The sequence below is a fragment of the Furipterus horrens genome, unplaced genomic scaffold, assembly GCF_987537825.1.
Source record: "Furipterus horrens unplaced genomic scaffold, mFurHor1.1.pri manual_scaffold_3, whole genome shotgun sequence".
Lineage (NCBI taxonomy): Eukaryota > Metazoa > Chordata > Mammalia > Chiroptera > Furipteridae > Furipterus > Furipterus horrens.
The window spans coordinates 148,688,287-148,712,871 of record NW_028327173.1 but is presented as its reverse complement, the minus strand read 5'-3'; the positions used below and the strand labels follow the sequence as shown (position 1 = coordinate 148,712,871).

At 47.6% G+C, this 24,585-nt stretch overlaps 1 protein-coding gene across 1 annotated transcript; it reads left to right on the top strand.

The window, feature by feature from the left end:
* The first annotated feature begins 1,293 nt into the window (after positions 1-1,293).
* Positions 1,294-24,585, top strand: PLA2G4D (phospholipase A2 group IVD). Its single transcript, XM_090270461.1, has 20 exons — positions 1,294-1,449; positions 5,058-5,130; positions 5,326-5,462; positions 6,023-6,154; positions 6,825-6,865; positions 7,250-7,292; positions 8,815-8,878; positions 9,257-9,393; positions 10,263-10,373; positions 10,504-10,541; positions 10,723-10,858; positions 11,202-11,338; positions 12,529-12,751; positions 18,432-18,549; positions 18,953-19,090; positions 19,346-19,462; positions 19,583-19,774; positions 20,049-20,215; positions 20,834-21,020; positions 22,197-24,585. The coding sequence occupies exons 1-20, from the start codon at positions 1,405-1,407 to the stop codon at positions 22,421-22,423; spliced, it is 2,463 nt and encodes an 820-aa protein (XP_090126587.1). The 5' UTR covers positions 1,294-1,404; the 3' UTR covers positions 22,424-24,585.

Genomic DNA, 24,585 nt, shown 5'->3' with positions numbered 1-24,585 from the left:
GAGAGCTGGTGCTGGGCCTCACCTCATGCTGCATCTCTGCCTCTCAAGGCCCCTCCCTGTGGTTCCAGTGAGGCCCGCATTGGTTCTGGGAGATGTGAAATCTCTCCCCAGAAGAGTGCATTTGCTCAGGACTCCTGCAGTCCTGGGATAGCTCTGGGACAGAGCCAGGTCATGGAGGCCACCCAGAAGACTCCGTGGTAGGTGGGCTCTAGGCTAGGCTGAATCCAGTCTGGGGAGGGGACATGAGCTTTTAGCCAGAGAGCATAATCCCTGACTCTGCCTCTCATGCTGGCAACTTTTGAGAATTGCTTCATCTCTGACCCACTTTGAAAAAGTTGTTCCTTTTCATTTTCTACATTTTCCACCTTTTCATTAGATTCTCTATCTGGTTCATGCAAATGAGAAGTATTTTCCATTCAATTATTTTTCACTTGTTCATAGACCACTGTTTTCTTTTTTTGGCTTATTTTGTAGTAGTACATTTTAGATCCATTTGTAATAATTTAACATTAATTGAGTTTCATTTGCCTTGAAAAAAAATCATTATTCAGTGATCTAATCAATTAACAAACAGTAAGATGAATTTATGTCATTTCAGGAGACCATTTAGTGTTCTTAAGCACATTAAACAGTTTAAACAGATGACTTCACTGAGGTTTGGTTTGTTTGTTTTTTTCTTTTTTTTCCCCCTGTAATATTATCTAAGAGTTTCCTGATTGGTCTCTTTTACCTTTATTACAAAGATTGCCATTTGAATTGAATAAAAATCCTCTGAACTCCTAGGACCAGCCAAATAGGAGGAGTGAGGGTAAAGTTGAGGATGAGAAGTTTAGAATCAGAGCCCAGAGCCCCTACAGCTCTCCAAGTCTGCTCAGGGTCTCTACCATGGCTGCCCGGTGACACACCAGGGTGCTGGCTGCAAACAGCTGCCAAGGAGGCCTGGCTTCCTGTCTACCCCCAGATGCACAGCCCTCCTTCCCAGACGCCAGCCTGGCTCTGGCTGGGGCTGGGCTCTAGAGGTTTCCTCAGGTCTGCCCCCACCCCGCCCTAGGCCTGCTGCCTCAGGGGAGCAGGTTTCTGCCACTGTTCCCTGGGACTCATCTCCCCACCTTGCCGCATCTGCTGTCCTGATACCCCACATCTGGAAGCGGTGCTCCACCTGCCAGTCCTGGAGCCCTGCCAAAACTTTCTGGAGATGCTGGTTGACCCAGCCTCTTGGGGAAGAAGAGAAGGTTCTGGGTTGAGGGAGTGATCTGGGGGTGGAGCCCCAACCTGTTTATAGGATCATGGCACCTCAGAGGCTGGCAGACTCAGTCAGTCCCATCCTACTGGAATAATTGCTGCCCGCCATCCAGGGAGTTGGCATCTTGGCAGGAGCTAGGCCTGGAGTGGAGCTGAGTTGGCATGGAGAGACTGACACCTAGGGGACCACCTGGCCATCTTCATCAGGTAACCCTTCCTCTCCCCCCCTCAAAGGAGCACAGTGGCTGCATGTTACAGAAGGAGATCCCCCCAGGCCCACAGCCGCCCACAGCCCCCCACAGCAGGCAGGGGACTTTCTGGAACTGGCTGGAGCCCAGCAACTATCCTGTGTGTCTCAGAAGCTCTGCCAGCCTGAATCCCGATCCACTGCCAGTTATTTACTATGCCCAGGAGTGATAAAGCTGCAACTAGGCCAAGGAAACTTACAAACTGCTCATTCCAACCCTGCCATATGCTTCTCCTCAGCCCAGATTTCTCATTCTCTGCCAGAGACCAGGGCCTGAGGGACTGGCTCCTCAGGTCTCCCCAGGAACTCCAGTCGGTGGCCATGAAAGGGGCTAAGTACAAGTTCACCTGAGCCATATACCTTATTTGCAAACCTTACCCGGCTTCTGAGCCTTGGCCCTGAGATCCAGGACTGAGTTGGGTCCACACAGGCTGTTCCAGTCTGATGCTCCTGGAGAAGACTTGCCTAGGGCAGGCATACACCAGGGAGCCCTGAGAAAGATAGAGAGGGACTGTCCATTGCAGGACACCATTGCAGCGACTCTGGGAGCCCGAGTTTGCCCTCACACCTGGGAAGCATCTTGCCTCCTACTGATGTTCCTGGAACTGGCTGAGCCCCTGAGACCAGGGATGCCCATCCCTCAAAACGAGCCCCAGCAGTGTCCTCACCCAGCTTCTTTCCTGCCGGAACAGAAGACTGGAGCCTGCTCTGACAGCAGGAGCATGGCTGGCAGGGCAGGCTGGGCATCTAAGGTTGTGCCTGCTGTGTTCAGCCTGACTCAGGAGGTGCAGGGCCCGAGGCTGTGCTGCAGCTTCCTCTCCTCTCCAGCCTCCTCACAGCCCCACCATGGATCACTCAGTGCCAACAGTGGACAAGGAGGCCTGACCACTTTTTTCTTTTTGCTGAAGACCCCATGGTCATGGATACTCTGGACCTTGGTCTGGAGACTCCCTTGGGCCACATCTCCCCTGATCCTCTCTACAAGGGGGAGGATGGAGTAGGTCCTGGGGTCCCTGCACCAGGGGAAAGACGGTGGCTGGAACTCACTGCAGGGAGCACTCTCAGGATCCTACAGTAGCTGGGTTGGGGCTCCCTGCTGGAGAACTCCATGAGCGTCCAGGATCAGCCATTGATTAAGGCAGTATTTCAGGTGAGACAATCTTTCAACAGAGAAAATGAAGCCTCAATGCCCTCAGGAGAAAAAGAATCCTATCAGTTAACATGTTAGTTCAATAATCATATTTGGCTGAACAAATCTAAGAAATTCTAGTGTCTAGATATCCACAGGGCAGACGGGGGAATTTTGCATGGTTTTACAAAGAAGCAAAGTCCTGAGAAGGTTGAATAGCACAAGGGTTGTGATCTCTGGCCTTGGAGACCTGGGTTTGAATCTAACAATGTCACATACTAACTCTGAGACTGAGGGCAAATTAGCCATTCTGAGCCTCAATTCTTTCATCATAAAATGAGAGGAAATAAAAATACTTTCTTATGAGGCTGTTGGAAGGATAAACCAAGTTTGTATATGTAATATGCTTAGGACAGCACCTAGAAACATAACAACCACTTAAGAAATCATAATAGAGCAATTACCTGAAAACTGTGTGCTTTTTTGTTAAACATTTTATAAGCATTAGTACATTTAGCCTCGAACACTGTGTAAGGTTGATACTATTATTAGTCCCACTACCTGCAAGGAAACAAAAGCACTGAGAAGTTTAGTGACTTATCCAGAGTCACATAGCAAATAAGTGGAGGACCAGGGTGGAGATTCAGACCACCTGGCTGGGAGCCCGTGCTTGACCGCTCCACTCTTCTGCCTCTAGTAATGATCAGTCAGTCATAACTATTCTCAGAGCCCATCTTCTGGATGCTCTTTGGTAGCAATGGTCTTAGAGGTAAAGAGAAATGGGGTTTTGTCCTAGGAAACAATAACCTGCCGGGGGCTGGGAGGCTTTCTGAGGTTGAGACGCTCTCAGTGACTGGAGGGAGGAATGGACAATAAATAATGCTCAAACTGGGCTATGGGACTGGATGGAAAGTGAGCATTTGGGGCACTTGTTAGTAGCCCTAAGAGACTTTGGAGGGCGGGCAGCCTCTGCCCACCCCCATTTTGAAGTGGGCATAGAAACACAACGCCCTGCAGGCCTTCGGGATCCCAGGCAGCACCTTCTCTGTGACACGCAGTGATGGAAGTGGGGTGCAGGCAGGAAGTGGAGCCAGGTGTCTAAAAACTCATTAAATCCCTGCCAATGTCAAGCTCTGGTTGAAGACCTGTCAAGTTGAAATGTTGCTGGTGTCACTGGAGATAATCCCCAGGGAGAAATAATTCTGCCTTACTGGGGGGATTATATGTGCTCTGCCAGAAAGATGACAGGAATGACAAGGACACTGAGCATGAGCCACAGGAGAGGGAGGGACGATGCAGGGACCCAGGAGAGAAGGGACCCAGGTGGGGGCATGATACCTGAATGACTTTGCTGTGGCCCGCTGTCCTGTAAGGTTCTCTGTGGGGTGTGGAAAGCTATGTCCTGTGGACACTGAGCCCGCCCCTGGGAAGGAGCACCTGTGCAGAGCAGAGACTTCCCGATTACAACCACCAAAGTGGGATCGGTCCTGGAAGGGTGCAAGGCAGCCTTGGTTTCCTCACCACCTTGTCTCCCAACTATGCCAGGACGAGTGTCCACCTTACAAGCATGGTGCTGCCTCTGCCTCAGGTCACAGGGGCTTATTGTAAGAAACTTGTGCAGGGTACCCAGAAAAAATCACATAGCCAAGCCTCAGGAAGAACAGAAACGCTGATCGCAGCAGTGCCAAGGACCTCATAGTAGGGTTTTGGGGATATACCCCTAGCGCTCTGTCCCTAGCAGGTCTCAGCCACACCCTACCTGTCCTCCGCTTTTCTTCCTGCCATCTTCTTCTGCTTGTCTTTTCTGCCCCTCCCAGCTTCCATCCATTCAGTTTCTTCCTCCTCCTCACTGAGCTTGTCTGTGGGCTGATGTGATATCTTCAGCATCTTAATACACAGTGAGCTTTCACCCACTGCTCACAGTAATGGCCTGATGCTCTCGGAGTTTCTTAATTTCCACCCAAGAGAAGGTGAAGACCTGTGGCTGTCACACACCGCTGGGCTCCCCAAGGCTCGGCCTCCCTGGAGTCACGTGTCTACTTCTGTCCAGAGGATGGGGGCATGCTGGGCAGTGGGGCCACCCGCTTTACCAAAGGGCTGCCCTCCCTGGGAGCTCTGGTGGTGGCCAACCCCATACTGAGGTGTCCAGTGTGCTGGCCATTTCCAAGCCCTCAGTTCCTACTTCCTCCACTACACCGGGCAATACTGCTTCTGAAGGGGAGTGAGTCCCACAGATTCCACACTGTCCCCGCAAAGTGGTCAGCCATTCCCTCATTGGCACAGTCCAGAACCTCTGCCCCCAGGTCAGAGGTGGGCAAAGGCTGTTTGGCCCCAGAACAGCTGGCGGCATCACCAAGCATCTCAGGAGAAGCCTGGGCTCCGACTGGTGGAGCTCCTGAGTGAACAGGAGGGACTCATTGGTCTGCTATTTCTCTCCAGGGGGAGGCTTCTGCCTGCTGGCGGCTTACCGTGAGGGTCCTCGAGGCGCGGGGCCTGGGCTGTGCTGACTTATGTGAGTAACTGTCCCCTGGGCTTCAGGGCTATAGGGATGACTGGGTCGTCTGGGAAAGGCCCAGACAAGTGCCTGGGGACTGGGCTGGGTCGGGCTGCCCATTTTCGCCTCAGGGGTCTTGATAGGAATCTGGTAAGGCCCGTGGAGAGGGGTGTGAGGAACTCGCTCTCACAATGGTTCTCTTGACTTTGGCAGTAAGCAAGGCAGATCCCTACGTGGTTTTACAGCTGCCAACGGCACCTGGAATCAAGTTTAAGACCAAAACAATCACTAACTCCAGTCATCCTGTATGGAATGAGACCTTCAGTTTCCTCATCCAGACTCAGGTCAAGGTAAGGGTCCGGCTACTCACCTGAGGATAGGCTGTACCAGGGAGGGTTCTTGGGGTGGAACACAATTTCCTCCAGGGCTTATAGAGACTGAGGAGCAGGTGACTTTGTGCCCCAGCCTGCATGTGCTGTGTGCAAGAGAATGTGTGAACCCAGCTGCCTGTGGGCCTCCAGCAAGTGGCTGGTCCTCTCTCTGCCCATCTACAGAATGGAGACAGTAAGAATCCCCTGCTGACTTGGGTTGTTGTGAGGTTAAATGAGCTAATACACTCCTAGTACAGTGCCTGGTACACACAGTGCCTTAGGGAAACAGCAAAGCATGGGAGCAGTAGGAGGGAGAATTCTTTGAAAGAATTTTATTTTTATAAAAATTAAAAATAGCAGGGGGAAATTAGAACTTCTCTGGGTTTTCTTTTATTGCTTGTTTTACTGTTATTTTTAATTTGAAAAACAAAATGTGGAGGCATAATAATTTTTCTGGCTCTGATTATCAAGTAAGGATTCAACAGAGGTGGGCTACAGCTATGAGTAAATAATGTAATAAATTGTTCTTGGGTCCCTAGAATGTTCTGGAGCTGAGCATCTATGATGAGGACTCAGTCACAGAAGATGACCTTTGCTCCAAGTTTCTCTATGATGTCTCAGAAGTCCTCCCTGGCAAACTGCTCCAGAAGACCTTCTCCCTGAGTACCCAGGTGCGTGGAGAGTTCCCATGGGATCCAGGCTAAGACGGTTTCTTCCATGTTGGGATGCTGCTGAGTTGAATTCATTCGTAGAAAGATGCAAACTCCTCCCAGAGATATTGACATTTTAATATGAAAGGAGATGCTTAACTTGGCTGTTACAGACCAAATCATTCAATGGAGAAATTTTACTGTCTGTGGGAGGTTTTGGATGGTGGAGAACTTCCCAATGTCCCTCAAAACACAGGTCAGTGTAACTAACCCTTGGGGCATTTGTGGCTTCATCGCTCCTACTTACTGCCTGTGACTTCCCAGGTGCTTTGTGAAGGTCTCTGTGTTCTTTCTTCAGCCAGGGAAGGCTGGGATAGGGGAGGCCAGAGTTCTGGGGTTGGATCCCCATCCAGAGGAAGGTGAAATGGGTCCTGGGCATCCTCAAGCCTGTTTGGGCTTGTGCTCCTCGTCTCACCCAAAGACCTGTTCTCTGCAGACTTCCTAGCTGCGGTAACCTGGGCAGATAGCTCCTCTTTCCCGAGGCCTCCGTTTCATCATCTGTAAAATGGGAAGAAGTGTAATACCTTGCCTCCCTTAGAGACATGAGATGATGAAATAATGAGTGTAGAAGAACTGTGTCAATTCTAAAGACTTACATAAATGTTGACAACTTGCGTATCTTTCATTTCAGGGACAGGAGGAACTGGATGTGGAGTTCCTGTTGGAAAAAATGTGAGTAGTGTCACACAGCCCAGGGAGTGTCTAAGGACCCAGGCTTTGTTTAGAATAATGTCATTGACCCAGATCTTCCCATTGGTCTGTCCAGCTCAGGTTCCCCGTTCCTCATCTCCCAACCCCTGCCAGTCTGGGGGGTGGGGATCCTTTAGAGAAACAAGGAGAGGCAAGTTCATGTTTTCTCTGCCCTACTCTCTCTCCTCACCTTTCACTCCTCAGAAGCATCTCCTTGCACCCTGAATAATCTTCACGACTTAGAGAACCCTCAGCGTCACCCAGGGGGTCCCCACGTGGGTGGAGCCTTGGCTGCAAGGTGGACAGGTCAGCACAGAGAGCTTTTGCCTTTGCAAGGCCAGACTGTGAGTGGTTTGATTTTTCCAGGTCAGACCGCCCAGAAAACCTCATCACCAACAACGTCCTTGTGGTAACCATTACTTCTCCAAGCTTATGAGGGGGAGCTGAGGGGGGAGTGGGCCAGAAGGGACAAAGCAAGGACAGGGCTTTACGGTAAGACCACCCCTGGCCTCTCAGCCAGGTGGTCACCTAGGAAGGTGGTCAGAGGGAGGGGCTTGAAGGGACCTGGGGCTAAAGGGAGCATAGAGAGAGGGGTGGCTGAGCCGGGCTCTGAGAAGGCTCTGGCCCAAGGCTGTATGGCTGAAGCAGTTCTGGGGGAACTGTATGTGCTCCCTGAGGTGTTTGGTCAGCGGGGATGAACGTGAAGTTCTTAGCCCTGGAAGAGAGAGCCCTGGTGAGAAAGTTGTGCAGGCCAGGCCTGGCTCAGGTTGTTAATAAGGAGGTAACTGAGGCTCAGAGGGAGTTTCCAGGGTGGTGTGCTTCCAACGTGGGAGCTTTGGGGCAGGGGCAGGGGATCAGTCAGCTCTTCCTCGAGATGGTAGAGAGTCCTGGTCAGCTTCCCTAAAACACAGCAAGGTCACCCAGCTGCAGTGGGTAGGAATGGACACATGGTGGCAAGAGATGCATTAGAAGCTTTCTACTCAAAGTGTAGTGTAGCCCCCCAACAAGCAAGCTGACCTGGGAGCAGGGCCAGGCCTCCCATGAGGTCAACAAGGCACCTAGAGCCCCAGCTTGAAGGAAGCACCACCTCAGGGTCCTGAGAGTTCCTGTTTGAGGGACTAGTACTACTTTTGCAGATACAAGGCAAAACCTCGTTTTATTGGGCTTTGCTTTATTCACTTCACAGATGTTGCATTTTGTACAGATGGAAGGCAAGACCTTCTGTCAGCAAAAAGATTACGATTCACTTTATTGTGATACTTGCTTTATTGTGGTGGTCTGGAAGGAAGCACACAATATCTTCGAGGTACGCTTGTACACATGGAAATAGTCATACTGATGGCAGCTGCCTCTTATCAGAGGTGATGGAGACCAAGTGTGTGATGAACAGGAGGGGTCAATAGCAAGAGCTGGCTGCAGCTAGCAGCTGGCAAGCATTACAGAGAGAATGCAGCAGACTCGTTTGGCCAGTCAGTTCAGTGGAGGACAACCAGGAGGTACTCTAGTTGCTAAAATGTAAGGATTGCTCTGACCCATTCCGTTAGCCTGTGCACCAAGTGGTTGGTGTGATAGTCTTTGGGAGTAGTTGTGGTGGAATGAATGCATCCTCCGGGTTGAGGCCATAGAGGAACCTAGAGAAAAAAAAACCTGTGCCTGACAGCTGGGGGTCCTGCAGAGATTCCAGAAGTTTGGCAAATCTAGGAGACCTGGGGGGTGGGTGAGACGGGGCCCTCCTGCTTGTTTCAGGACATCTGGCCTAGCAGTTGCAGCGCAGCAGAGGTGGGTGAGGGCTTTCTGCATCCAGTCCCACCGTGAATGCCACTTCTTGTACTGTGTGTGGCGGATTTGGGACAGTGGGGCTCAGAGAGTGAGATTGAGGGGTCCTCAGCTCTGCCAGCAGAGCCCCCTACCCATGATGTGATCTGCCTCAGGCTCGAGAGCTGTCATGCCTGGATGTCCATCTGGAGACCACAGAGAACACAGTCGTGGTCTCAGGTGAGACCCGCTCAGAACCAGGTCTGACTTCTGCCCGGAAAGTGGGGGCAGGGGGTTAGCCGAGGGTGGCTGGGAAACCCAGAGAGGGCGGGAGGTGAGCAGCAGGGCAAAGCTTGCCTCTTCCTTCTGGCTCACACAGCAGAAGGGCGACAGGTCTCTTCTGGGCAGGAGGTCCCCCCAACCTGGGGCATATCACAGGAGGTGGGGGTCCCATAAGGTTGGGGGCCTGGCAGGCTCGGGCTGGGGGCTTCCCAGAATCCTGTTTTCCGTGGTCTAGCAACCCGGGGCCTCCACCCTGTGCAGGCATTACTGCCGGTGTTCTGGGTCCTTGCTGGGTCTTGTGTTCCCCTCGTGTTAAGCTTCCCCCTCTCTCCCTAGATCGGGACAACCTGGAGCTGGAACTGGTGCTGAAGGGGTCCTATGAAAACACACAAACATCTGCCCTGGGCACAGCCTCTGCTTTCCACTTCCACTACATGGCAGCTCAAGAGGCAGAGCTGAGTGGGCAGCTGCAGGTGGGTCTTTGGGTCTCGGCTCTGGAGCTCTTCCACCAACCCAGCCCTGGGCAAGCTTCAGCTGCTGCAGGGCCCTCCCGGGTCTCCCCCCTGCCAAGGCCAGTCCCTTGTGGCCTTGTCAACCTCCCTCATTTAGGCACATGCTCTTGGCAGACCCTCTGGATCACCAGGCCTGGGGAGGGTGTAGGGAGCTATAACACCATGTCTGTCTTTGTTTGAAACCTTTAAGGGCTTCTCCAATGATGCTCTTAGAACAAAATCTTACGTTGGTGCCTAGAGACCCTGCCCAGCCTGGCCCCTGCCCACTTCCACTACTCCATTTTGATCCACGTTCCCCCTTATTGATGATGCTCCAGCCATAACTTGTCTCTTCTTGCTTTTCCAGCATGCCAAGTGCTTTCCATGTCCTCCTCTGGCTCCTTCCAAAGCTGTCTGCTCCTGCTGCTCCTCCTTTTCCTCCCCTACTCCCCCTCCTCTTTTAGATTTCAACTCAAATGGCACCTCTTCAGAGGGGCCCTCCTTGACTCCCCACCTTAAATAGACTCCATGCATCCCACTTCTGGCTACTCTGTCTTATCACACTACTTGTTTCTTTTACAACACTTATTAACATCAGTTCATTTCCTGTTTCTTTATAAATTATTTATAAATTCATACACCGCTTAGAACAACAACTAAATATTAGCTATTATTACACTAAATAAATATTAGCTATTATTTTTTTGTAATTATAATTTTAGTAATTATAAATATTGTAATTATTTTTGTATTATCAAGAAAGGACTATGTCTGTCTGGATCACTGTTTAGATGCTCAGTAAGGATTTGTTGAGTGAACGAATGAATGAATGAATGAATGTTTCCCTCCAGAACTCCAAAAGCAATGGCTGGAACTCAGACAACTCAGCTGAGCACTTCACTGTGCCTCTGAGGTCCTTGACTACTGGGGAGGAGATGACCGTTGATGTTCCTGCTACAAATGTAAGTGGCCTCAACCGGATGGAAAGTGCAAGTGAAAATAAAGATGGCAGAGCCCAAGGCCCCCAGTGGATACTCACATTTCCTTCAGGGTCTAGGACATTCTGAACAAGGTCTCTTGCTTTGATTTCAGGCCCCAGGAGTGAGGCTACGGCTCAAGGCTGCAGGCTGGTGAGGGATAGTCATATCTGTTGGGGACAGTGAGGGGCCGTCATGGGACAGGGGAGTGCTGTGGAAAGAGTGGTCTTTGGAGTTGGGAGCAGGGAGGTTATCTTACAGCTATTGTGGGCTGGCCAACCAGTGGCTGAGCTCTGCAATTGCCCCCTGACCCTTGGATCCTCTGCGGCCCCAGCCCTAAGGAGCTGGCCGTGCGCCTAGGCTTCGATCTGTGTGCGGAGGAGCGCGCCTTCCTGCACAGGAGGAAGCAGGTGGTGGCAAAGGCCCTGAAGCAGGCCCTGCAGCTGGGCAGAGACCTGCAGGAGGATGAGGTATGGGGAGTACAGGGGCGTGGGGGTGCAGATACCTTGGACTGGCCTTAAGGTACTACCTGATTCCTCTGCCCCGCTCCAGACACCCCAGTTAGCAGAGACTGGGGACTGAGCATGTGGGCATGTGGGAGGAGATATGGGTAGGCCCTGGGGTTCTGCTCACCCCCTTTGGAGCTCTGTCCATGTCTGAGAGCAGTCACTTCCCGGAGAGGGGCTGGACACCAGCTCTAACTCTGACTCCGTCTGACTCTGACCATGGTCCTGATCAGGTCCCTTCTCTGGAGGCAGGAGGCAGCTCCATCCCTGTCCTTGTTAAGCCAGCCCATGTCTCTTTGTGGTCCAGGTCCCCATTGTGGGCATCATGGCCACTGGAGGAGGTGCCCGGGCCATGACCTCTCTCTATGGCCACCTGTTGGCTCTGAAAAAGCTGGGACTCCTGGACTGCGTGACATACTTCAGTGGCATCTCGGGAGCTACATGGTAAGGGCCTTGGTGACTGGAGGAGCAGAGATGACCAGGCCCCAGAAGGGAGTGGAGTGCATGTCAGAGGGAACTTCTATGTGGGGAAGCCAAGTAGGTGTGAGTAATATGGTCTGATGGGTACCAAGTAGTTTTTCAAAAGGGACTAAACAGACATTACAGAGGTCCTGCCACGAGTGAGGCATTACAGGATGTTCACTCCATGCAGCTGACTCAGAAGAGTTGGGTTTAAGTCTCTACAACACCACTTACTAGCTGGGTGACCTTGACCAACTTATTTCCTCTGATTCTCAATTGGATCATCTCCAAAATGGGGGTAATAATAGTACATCCTCCATAGGACTGGAGTGGGACCGCCCAAGAAAAATACTTAATAGGTCTGACATATTCCAGGAGCTCCAAATTGATAGTTTTTTCTTTAATTATTATTATCTCCTTTAATACTCACAACACTCTCTAGTGTACTTTTTCTTATTGTTCCTATAGTATGGATGAGGAAATTGAGATTAAGAGACACCATTATATATAAAGACAAAATTGCCTCCCTACACCCCACCCTGCCTTTAATGAGGTGGAACTTCTCACTGTTAGAGATACATGCCTTTGAGTCTTACTGAAATATGACTTTGAAGGAGTAAAAGAGAAGTAATCTCCTCAAAGGAGTTTAGGTGACAGCTGTTGACAAGCGGTCTCAAAGGGCTTCAGGACTGACGTGAGAGGAGAGGCGAGAGCTGTGCTATATCATACAGTAACTACTAGCCACGCATGGTTATTGACGACTTAAAATGTACCTAGTCCAAATTGAGATGTTGTTATAAATATAAAATACACAATGACTTTTGAAGACTAGGTTTGGAAAAATATAAATGTATCTTAATTTTTTATATTAATTATATGTTGAAATAATTTGGGGGTATAGTAAATTAAATATACTATTAAAATTAATTTTTTCTGATCTCTTTTTACTTTTTAAAAGTGTGGTTACTAGGAAATTTTAAATTACATATGTGATTCACATTATGTCTATATTGGACAGCGCTGATCTAGGAGGGAAAGTCCTAAGACATTTTCCAGACAGACATGACTTTGGTGGCAGGAGCAACACGTTGGGAGAAGTTGAAGGTGGGAAGGTGGAGTTGCAGCCCATGCTGGGCCTCCGCATCCTATTGTACTGTCCCTTTGTTCTCCAGGACAATGGCCCAACTATATGGGGACCCTGAGTGGTCTCAGAGAGACCTTGAGGGACCCATCCGACACACCCGGGAGCACCTGGCCAAGAGCAAGCTGGAGGCCTTCTCCCCAGAGCGCCTGGCAAGCTACCGCCAGGAGCTGGAGCTGCGAGCAGAGCAGGGGCAGAGCACAACCTTTGTGGACCTGTGGGCTCTCGTGCTGGAGTCCATGCTGCACAGCCAGGTAGGCCGCCTGCGCACGCGGTCTGCGGCATGAGTGCACGAAAGGGCTGGGGCCCCCGCACAACTAGCTGGCACGCATGCTCTTTTTCTGTAGGGTAAGGGTCCCGGATCCTTGGTTAAAGAATGTGGGAGCCACTGTGTCTCAGTGTCTGCCCAACTTTGGGATGCCGCCTTTTTGAGTCAGGCTACTACTCTTCAATTAAATTGCCATTAAACTGAAATTTCTGGATCTCCCAACAGCTAGGGACCAGACAATGCCAAAGTCAGTTCAGCAAAGCTTTTGCATGTGTTTAAGAGTCTGTGAGACTGCTCCAACAGCTTTTATTTTATTTATACAGCAATATGAAATATATTCTTTCTCTTCATCTTCATGGTAGTGTTAAAAGCACAGACTCTGGTGCCAGTTTCCCTGGATTCTACTCCCTATGTCTCTTACTAGCTATGTGTCCTTAGGCAAATTACTTAACCTCTCTGTGCCTCAATATTCTCCTGTACAATAGGAATGAGAATGGTACTTACCTAGCAGGGTTGTCGTGAGCAATCAATGGAACCTTGCATAGAGTAAGCATTCAGTCTTAGCTAGAATATTTCTTTACTATTATCCTAACACCGTTAAAACAAAACTGAGCATATAAAATTTTAATACATTGCTTCTTTAAAGAAAGCTTAGTAAGTTAACTAGTGAATCTTACATTAACAGATACAATTATTAAAATCAGTGATTTTTTTACACTATTGTTTTACCATGTATAATTATCCAAACAAAGCGTCTTTTAAAGCATTTAAAACAACTGAAACACAAAAAGTATATTTAACATGCACAAAAAAAAAATTATCAAATATGTTAGCAGAGGAAATATTCTTATCTTTCTCATCTGTGGGTATCAGAAGTTTGACCAAGAATGATTATCATGCAAACCAACCAAAAATGAATTTTTTTTGAATTTTTAAAAAAATTTATTCTTTCTGGAAAGCACAATGCTACTTGGAAGTTACCAGCCATTCTTATTTTTTATTTATTAGTTTAAAAATCTTAATATTGTTAGGTATTTATTATGATAATCTTCAGACCTAAGAAAATGCATATAGCATACAGAATAATGTAATGATATTCATGATCTTATTAACTAGCCTAAGAAATGAAATGGAATGGAAAGAGTCAAAGCCCCCAATGGATCCCTCTCCAGTCCCATTTCTGTCCCACCCCCAGAGGTAGCCACTATTCTGAATTTAGGTTTATGATCACATTCATGTTGACAATCTGTATACTTTATTATATTATATAATATATAATTACATAACATGTATTTTATATACCTTTATTATATACTTCATTATATATAGCTTTACTATGTGTACTTTTATTAAAATATATATCCTTAAGAAAAATATATTATTTACACAGGTGGTCTTGTGCAAGTCTCCCAAAACACATGTATTAGAGAGTCTCTGTACCACGAAGTTATACACCCAGTAGTGCAATTGTTAGGCCACTGGGTACATGTACCTTCAACTTTCCCAGCTATTGCCAAGTTGTTCTCCAAAAGCGTTGTATTAACTAACACTCCCACCACCATTGTTTCATAGTTCCTTCTCTCTACATGCTCTTCAGATTTTTTAAATTTTTGTTTATTTTATGGATGGGAAATGAAATTTTGTTATAGCTTTTCATTTCCTCAGTTTTTAGTGAGATTGATCATATTTTCAAGTATATTTGTCATAGACTTCCTCTTGCATGGATTACCAACTTAAATTCTCCTACATTTTTCTGTTTAATTCATCTTTTTTATATTATTTTGTAGGCATTCTTTGTATATTCTGGGTTTTACTCCTTTGTCAGTTCTAATAGATTTTGATTCATAATTATAATATAATTCAATGTATCATTCTTTTCCTTCATGGTTTGTGCTTTCAGGGTCTTCTTAAGAAATCTTTTTCTCTCCTAAAGTTATAAAATAACTTCCTATATGTTCTTATAAAAGTTTTAAAGATTCATCTTTCACAATTAGGCCTTCAATCTGCCTAGAGTTTATCTTCAGGTATTATGTGAATAGGGATGCAGTTTTATTTTTTTCAAATGTAGATAGAAAACTTCCCCAATATCACTTACTGGTTTGTTTTTCCTCCACTGATCTGGCTTACTACTCCCGTCATACGTGAGCTTTCACATTTTCATAGGCCTCTTCCTGAGCTCTCTATTCCATTCTGATGGGACTGATTCTCTATCCTTGTGCCAATATCACACTGGCTTTTGTAATAAACCTTGGAATCTGACAGAGAAAAATTTGCCCCCATCCGCCCCTTGGTTCTCTTCAGAATGATCTTGACTATTTATGGCCCCTTGCTCTTCTGTATACATAATGGAATCAACTAGTCAAATTTCATGATAAATGTTATTGGGATTTTCACTGAAATGGCATTGAATTTATAAATCCAATGTAATTACTTGAAATATTTTGATTTTATTAATATAGCCTATGTACTCTTTGCATCTACTGTTTAAGTTCATGTTCAGTTTTGAGGGTGTTTGTTTTATTAATGGACTTTTCTGCCTGGTGGCATCAATTAGCTACTATAGAGTGGGAGAAAGTTGTTAACAGTTTACTTTATGAGGTGCTAGAAAATGCAGTTTGATCCTAGGCCATAAAAAAGGCTTTAATTTAATTACCATTTGATCCTACAGTAATGACTCAATGCACATTTTATGTACAAGGTTTATTATAGTCATTTTTTAAAAAGACAAACAGTTTTTTTCTGTTCACAAGAATAAAAATTCTTGTGGTATAATTGAACAATAATATAGTCTTTAAAATGAACACCTGTCTGGCTTTTAAAAAGTTGTCCCAGTAGGAGAGCTTTTCAAATATTATTCCTTTTTCCTTAGTTATCATGCTTTATCTCTTAAAGCTAACATTCATTATTTTAAATAATTTTTTATTCAGACAAATTTAGTGTTGATTTTAAATTTAAGTCTCTAGATAAAAATACTGCACTATACTAATCTATAGTACCAAAATTCATTTTTTAATGCCAAAAAATATAACTCCATTTATAACAAATTATAATTTCATTAACATTTAGTATTATCAGATAATTATTATACCTTGAATTGTACTCAAAACAACTTTATTAGTTCACATACTTCTATAATATAGCTTCAGTTTTATTTAAAAAATTGTAAAATACACTAGTTACAATCAGTGCTTCTCAAACTGTTTGAAACTTTTGTCTTTAACCTTTCGCTGACAAGCACTGAAATGCTTAGAAGCTGCTCATCGTTCAAGAAGAAACTCATTGTTCTCTTATCTTCTCCTGAGTTAAGGTCTATTATTTTCTTTAACTTTGGACCAAAGGTGTTACATACTCATTAGTCCCACCCTGCACAGTGCCCTAACCACACCAACATGCCGCCAACACTGCACTCAGGCTCCCTCCCTCAGGTGGGACCCTTGAGCCACCAGAGTGGGTGCTGCTGGGTAGGGATCCTCCTGTGGGAACCAGTGCACTAGAGAGGCCTGCAGTGACTTACTGGGGAGGTATTAAAGGAAAAGAAATCCCATTTCAGTCATTGGAGGGGTGTGCTGATCCCTTTCCAAACCTTTCCCCAGGGCAGAAATTATGCATCTGTAGTAAAAGGATACGTTTCCCCCCATCATACATGTTATAACCAGGCAACCAGGATTCCTAACTAAAAAGACTTTGAGAATAGAAACTGCAGGTATTACGCCCCCTCCTTTCTCAACGCATATGCACACTCACACCTACAGGACTGACCTGCAGATATGACACCTCATCAGTGCCTGCAGCTTAAGACACATGGGGGGATTTCCCTGTAGATTCCCTATAACTCAAGTCATATTGGGAGACACTAAAGAAGTGGCGGGGTGGGAGATGACTGTGGCTGACCCATGAGGGCTCTCATCGAGTGACAGAGGGCTGACAGACAAGAGGAAGTTCACCGGTGTGCTGAGCCTTTGCCATGGTGGGAGGGGGACTCCTCGCTGGATAGGCTGGGCTAGAATCCTGAGACACACTCCTGGCTGGTCCTCCGAATCACCTGGGAAGATTTTAAAAAGGCAAATTCCTATGAGGCTTCTGCTGATTCTCAGAATAGACCCAGTGATCTGTATATTTGACATACTTTCCAAGTAAATCTGAGGATAAGGGCTGATATGGCAGGCTGGGAACCCCCTAGGGCTAGCTCCTGAGGGAGGTGCCTTCCAGCTCAGAGAGCCTAAGAGAGGGATGGTGCATTTATGGTACACAGATGTTCTCCATCAGAAACAGCCCAGGGCCTGTGGCAGCAGGACGCCTCCCCAGGTGGGGCTCCAGGCAGCCACCACCTTGCTGATGCTTGAGTGAACCCTGTTTCCGTCTCTGGTCCAGGATAGAACGAGACCTTTCTGTGGTGTCTAGAACTCCCCAAAAGGCAAGCCACATTCCTTGCCACCCAACACAGAGCCTGGAGTGCTATGGAAGAGAAAATCAGGAACAGAAGGCAATGAGGTGTGGAGGGGGAGGCAAAGAGGTCAGCAGAGCCTCTGGGAGGGGCCACAACTTCAAGTGCATTAAGGTGAACGTAGGAGGGGCAGCCCATCCCCTGGCAAAGCTCGCCATGTTCACTAAAGGAGGATTTCTTTTTTATTTTTCATCTATCATTTATTTATTTAGTAGTGAGGTAGAATCACTATGCTATATTTTAACTGACTTCTAACTGGGTACACTGCTGATACAGAGAGCTGACATAGTCAATATACAATTCCTATTTGTAGTAAGAAACACGCTTATGGGACAAATTTCTCAGCTTAAAAGAACCGCCATTATTTTCCTCACTCTTACCATTACCTAGAAAACATATTAGGGTCTGAATTTCCTCACTGTCTCTTTGGGCAAAAATTGATGACATCAAATAAGACGTCTTTTTCTTGACTACTCCCAGAGAGTATTATGTGCTCCCCAGCTACCCTAGTCTGCATCAGAAGTCTCCCCTCATGGTTCTTCTAACCACTACTGTACTTTAATCCTAAATTATTTAAGGTTGACTATGAAGTCCATGGGGCCTTCCACAATGGAAAAGATGCTGCAGAAGTTTCGCACACACCTGAAGCTGTGGCCTCTACCTGCCCCTCATGCCCCACATCCCACCAGGCCGAGTTGCATTGATTCTACCTCTAAAACGCTTCTCCAGCCTCCATGTTACTGCCTCAGCTCAAGCCACCTCCCACCTCTCCCCTCAATTGCCCTCCTCATCCTCCTGTCAGTTCAGCTTCCAACCTAAAAGGGGATTCCTGCATCTTTTCTGGGAGGCACTACTTGTGCACAGATGTATGTGCACCTTTGGGTCTGTGTGTCAGGGTCCGCATCCCCTCTACCCTTCCGCCCATAAAGATACGGGGCCACTAGAAACACAGGATGCAGGGGTGGGATGTCACTGTTTGTAGTCCTTGCGAATGGCACTCTCTGCATAGCCCCACACAGTGACCATGCATTTGGGGATGGTCAGAATGTTGAGGCAGGAGTGGTAACTGAAAGTGTACACCCATCCCTACCACCCAAATCCTAATGGGGGACCTGCCCTGTGAACCCCAGCCTATGTCCCCACCCCACCCCTGTCCTGATGGAGCACCCTGCCTCTCGGATGCTCCTAACATCACTTAGGCCCTTACGCCCCTCCATCCCAGGTGATGGACCAGAAGCTGTCAGGACAGAGAGCTGCACTGGAGTGGGGCCAGAACCCTCTGCCCCTCTACTTGAGCCTCAATGTCAAAGAGAGCAACCTGGAGACCCTCGACTTCAAGGGTACAGTCCTCAGTCCTGTGCACTCCACCCTCCAACAGACACATGTCTGTGCACACACGAATGTGCACGCACACACACACGCACATCTACTCTGCACCCGGTGGGTCCCCAGAAAATTCAAACAGGAAACTCCTGGATAGATGGAAGGGTGGCCATTCTGGTTGGGTGATGAGCCAGACAGTGGAGCTTGCTGTCCTGGAGGTGGTGGGGTGGTGGTGGGGTGGTGGTGGTCATGGTGGTGAGGATGTAGCCAAGGGGCTGGGTAGGGAGTGACCAGCCCAGGAGTCAGCCAGGCACAGAGGAGGCTGAGGCCTGCTGGAGGCAGAATCTTTGGCTCCTATCAGAGCAGGGGCTTGCCCTGCCCAGTGTTTGCTCATTCTCACCTCTCCCTCCTGCCCCTTAGAATGGGTCGAGTTCAGCCCCTATGAGGTCGGATTCCTGAAATATGGAGCCTTTGTCCCCTCCGAGCTCTTCGGCTCTGAGTTCTTCATGGGGCAGCTGATGAAGAGGCTCCCTGAGTCCCGAATCTGCTTCCTGGAAGGTGAGGGGTGGTCACACCAAAGACCCTGGCCAGGCCCACGCCAGGGCCCTTTGACTGGATGTGCCTCCTGTAGTCAGGTCTGGCAGAGCCCCTGGGTGAGGGCCGGTGCTGGGCTGCATGAAACAGGCATTAGAAGCAGCCCGCTCCCCCTCCCATTTTCCACATGCACCCAAGGGTGGGGGCCCCTGGCTTCTAAACGAGGGGAACAGGGTGTTGAGGCCAGAGGCTGACCTGTCATGGGGGTTTGGCCTTCAGGTATCTGGAGCAACATTTTCTCCCTGAACTTGCTGGATGCCTGGCATGACCTCACCAGCTCTGGTGATGCCTGGAAGCAGCATATCAAGGACAAGATGAGGCATCTGGGTAGAAAAGGTAGGCAACAAGGGGAGCTGGAATGAGGCTGCTTCCCCCTCAGATGCTGGGCTGGGGGGCTGTCAGAGCCAGGCATTTCCAGGCCCTTCCCTGGACTAATGTCTGTCTCTCTGGGCCCAGAGGACCCCCCTGCCTCCTTGAAGACCTCCTCGTGGCTGGAGGCCTTGTGGCTGCAGCCCGGAACAGCACTGGCCCAGGCATTTAAGGGCTTCCTGACAAGCAGGCTGCTCTACCAGCACAGCTCCAACTTCCTGAAGGGCCTCCAGCTGCACCAGGACTATTGTGACCAGAAAGATTTCTCTACCTGGGCAGGTAAGGGCCACTGCCGTATGTCCTTGGGGAATAAGGTTAGACTCCTGGGTAGAGATGCTGGGACTGGCAGAGGCCTTGGGGGTCCTAGCATCCAATACTGGGGTGTGGCCTGGGGAAGGTCTTGGGAAGGGCAGGCATCATGTGTGTGCAGGGAGTGACATCAAAGGTAAGAAGGGGACGTGGAAACAAATGCAATATGAGGGGGGCGGGACATTGTGAGTGGATGATCTGTGGTGGAGTGGCTGCCCCTGACTATCTCTGCCTCCCCCATCAGACAGCCAGCTGGACTCCACCCCTGGCCAGCTGACCCCACAGGAGCCCCAGCTCTGCCTGGTGGATGCCGGCTACTTCCTGAACACCAGCTCTCCCTCTATGTTCCGGCCAGGCCGTAGGCTGGACCTCATACTCTCCTTCGACTACAGCTTATCCTCGCCTTTTGAGGTGCTTCTGGTTACTCAGCAAGGCTGAATTCCACAGCCAAGCAACTGGGCTGCTGGGTCACTGGCCCAGACCACCTGTGTCCCAAGGGGAGGGAGAGGCGACAGACTCTGACCCCCATGCTCCTGCCAGGGACCTTGGTTGGGAAAGGCTGTGGAGGTGTTGGGGCCCTAGGATCCCAGGACAGGTGGACAGGGAGGAAGCTTGCCATGCCTGCTCCAAGAGAAACAGCATATCACAGCTAGAAAGAGACCCTGGCCTGTTCACAACTATCCCACCAGAGCCTCATTGGGGACTCTGGGGATGTACAGAGCAGGGCCATGATACAGAAGTGGTTCCCCTACTCAGGTCCCCTAAGCTCTGGGACTTGGATAACCCAGCAACAGCAATCCCAAATGGGGGTGGGGGTGGGATACCCCACCTAAAGATTTTAACCAAACACCATTGCAGACCACTAGCATCCTTTGCCTCCCTCTGAGCTGAACTGGGCCATGAACAGGGACCAGGCTATCTTGACAATGAACAGCCAGTCTGGGCTGGAGCCATCCTAGCATTTTCTAGAGTGCTGATCTGGGATGACCGGGAAGCAGCTGGTTCTCTTGGGTCCTTCTCCCCAACCAGACACTGCAGCAGACTGAGGTGTACTGCCGAGGCCAGGGGCTGCCATTCCCCCGTGTGGAGCCCAGCCCACAAGACCAGTGCCAACCCAAGGAGTGCCATCTCTTCTCTGACCCCACCTGCCCCGATGCCCCTGTCCTGCTGCACTTCCCGTTGGTCAACGCCTCCTTCAAGGACCACTCAGCCCCAGGTAAAGCAACCCCTCCCTCCATAACACCCTGGCAGCCTGACTCCTCCAAAGCACTGCCTTGGACCCTCCCCAGTGCCTCCAGGACCAGCAGAGGGTAAGGAAAGTCTTAAGGTTAGTGCCAACCTCCACCCCCAGTTTTGGACACGATAGTGTGCTGGTGTCTGTTGCAGATGCCTAATGCCCACGTCCCTGCAGGGCCCTCTGTTTGCAAAGTCACTGTGCTGCTGTCTGCTCTTCGTAATGACCCCAGGCTCCTTTGCCCCACCCTCCAAATTCCCCTAGCTGTACCTGGGCCCCTCAGCTCTCCTGCTTTGTGGGGTGGGGTTTGAAGAACCCCAGCATCTAGACACTGGCTGCATTGTCACCATCTGCAGCCATCTCCACTGCTGCTCAGGCACCAAGTTGGTGGAGGACTTCATGACAGCTCTCCAGGCTAGACAGCCAGGAAAGAGAGGTCCTGGTCCCCACTCCCTTAGAGTCCGCTAAACTTAGCTGGCCTCTATCACCCTACTCCAGCCCAGCCTGGGGTCCTTTCTCAGTGAGCTGGGCCTCTTTCTGGGGCCCCTGAAATCTAAACCTTCTCACATTTCTTTCAATCCTTGCCTCCCACCAACTCGTCAGACTTTTCTCTCCTTTTGGTGGGAAAACCAAATTTCTGCCTGTTCGCATTATTCCTGGTTTTCTCTTTCCCATGATAATTCCACACCTTCCAGCTTTACTCTTAACATGTTTAATACACATCATGATATTCTGTTCTTCTCTCTGCAAAGACTGGTTCTTGCAAAGCAAAAATCCTTTGGTTTTCAGCCTCTTGTTTCCGTCATTAGTAAGAATCCATTCACTAACCTAACTGAGTTTGTTGTTCTGGCAGTTTCCAGCTCACCCCCGAAGGTGATATAGACATATGAGGTTGCCTGACTAGTGGAAGAAGTGTAATGCTACGGGGCGATGTGGGGAGCAGCAAACTCTTTGTATCTCAAAGTTGTATCCTGCTGTCCGCATTTATATTTCTGGGCAAAGGACACAGAGGGCTGGGAGAGAAGCAAGGAGCCCCTTCAGTGGGGAGTGTGCACAGCTGTGCCCACCCCTGTGCACAGCTGCGAGGCTTAGTTCCACCCAGCTGTGGAGGCTTCTGGATGCTCCTACTAACTACCCCCCCCACCCCGCCCTGAGCAGGTGTCCAGCGCAGCCCTGAAGAGCTACCAGCTGGCCAGGTGGATCTCACTGGGGCCACGTCACCCTACAGCCTGTTCAACATGACCTACAAGGAGGAAGACTTTGACCGCCTGCTGCAACTCAGTGATTACAACGTGCAGAGCAGCCAGGACATCATCCTACAGGCCTTAAGGATGGTTCTGAAGCGCCAAGCCCTAGGGGCCAGGCTTCCAGGGTCACAGTCTTGAGGCTGCACTGGGGCTCCAGTACCCTAAGAGCCAGACTGTTTTCCAAAGCAGCCACACCATTTTACATTCCTGTCCGCATTGTATGAGGATTCCAATTTCCCTACATCTTTGCCGTACTTGGTATTGGCTGTCTTTTTATTATAATTATCCTAGTGGGTATGAAGTAGTATCTCCTTTGCATTTCTCTAATGAATAATGATGTTAAGAATCATTTCACACACTTATTGGCCTTTTATATATCTTCCTTAGCAAAATATCTATTCAAATTTTCTGCCCATTTTAATGGAAGTATTTCTTTTTGTTGTTAAGTTGTAAGAGCTCTTTATATATTCTACACAGAAATCCCAGATCCAATGTATGATTTGCAGAATTCTTCTCCCTGTCTGTGGGTTGTCTTTTTACTTTGTTGGTGATATCCTTTGAAGCACAGAAGTTTTTTATTTTGATGATTCCTAATTTATCTATATTTTCTTTTGTGCTTTTTTTGTCATATTTAAAAAACCATTGCCTAATTCAAGATCATGAAGATTTATACCTATGTTTCCTTCTACTAGTTTTATAGCTTTAGTCTTACCCTTAGGTCTTTGATCCATTTTGAGTTAACTTTTGTAAATGATACAAAGTACAAGTTTGGCTTCATTTTTTTAGATGTGGACATCCAGTTATTCAGCACCATTTGTTGAAAAAGCTGTTCTTGTCTCCGTTGAATTGTCTTGAAACCCTTGTTGAAAACCCGTTAGCTGTGAATGTGAGGGTTATTTCTGGACTCTGAGTCTATCTCATTAATGTACTTGTCTATCCTTATGCTGATGCCATATTGTCTTGATTACTGTAGCTTTGTTGTAAGTTTTGAAATCAAGAAGTATAAGTCCTTCAACTCTTCATTTTCCAGATTGTATTGGCTATTGAATTTCCATATTAATATAGGATTAGCTTGTCAAATTATGCAAAGAAGACAGCTGGAATTTTGATGGTAATTGAATTGACTCTATAGATGAACTTTGGGGGTATTGACATTTTAACAATTGAAAATCTTCTGATTCATGAACATGTGATGTCTTTCTATTTATTTTGGTCTTCTTTAATTTCCTTCAACAATGCACACATCTTAAACTTCTTTGATTCAATTCCTAAGTATATTATTTTCTTTGATGCTATTATAAATTGAATTATTTTCTTAATTTTATTTTTGGATTGTTCATTGCTATTACAAAGAAATACAACTGTTTCTTATATTGATCTTATAGCCTATAATCTTGCTGAACTTGTTTATTAGCTTTTCTTACTCCTTAGAACAGTGGTTCTCAACCTATGGGTCGCAATCCCTTTGGGGGTCGAGCGACCCTTTCACAGGGGTCGCCTAAGGCCATCAGAAAACACATGTATAATTACATATTGTTTTTGGGATTAATCACTATGCTTTAATTATGATCAATTTGTAACAACGAAAATATATCCTGCATATCAAATATTTACAATATGATTCATAACAGCAGAAAAATTATAGTCATGAAGTAGCAACAAAAATAATTTTATGGTTGGGGTTCACCACAACTTGGGGAACTGTATTAAAGAGTCGCAGCATTAGGAAGGTTGAGAACCACTGCCTTAGAATTTTGTACATATGAGAAGATCATGTCACCTGCAAAGAGAGATGGTTTTGCTTCTTCCTTTTTGATCTAAATGCCTTTTATTTCTTTTTCTTGTCCCAGCTAGAACCTTCAGTATAATATTAAATGGAAGTGGCAGACATCTTTGTTTGATCCTTGTATCGGAAGGAAAGCATTCAATGTAGAACCTTTAAGTATGGCATTAACTCTCATTTTCCTTAGATGCCCTTTGGCAGATTGAGGAAGTTCCCATCTAGTCCTAGTTTGTTGAGTGTTTTTTTCATGAAAGGTGTTGAATTTTGTCAAATGCTTTTTTGTGTCTATTGACATAATTATGTAGTTTTCCCCCTATATTCTATTAATGTGGCATACTGAAATAATTGATTTTTGATGCATTCCTGGGATAAATCCAACTTAGTCATGACACATGGGGTGAGTGGGGGGTTGGCGAAAGTAAGTTTATAGTTGTGAGTAAGCAAAACACAGAGTTGATTCTTGTATTAGTATTTATTAATTATTGTATTATTTTCCATATAAACAACTGTAAAACTA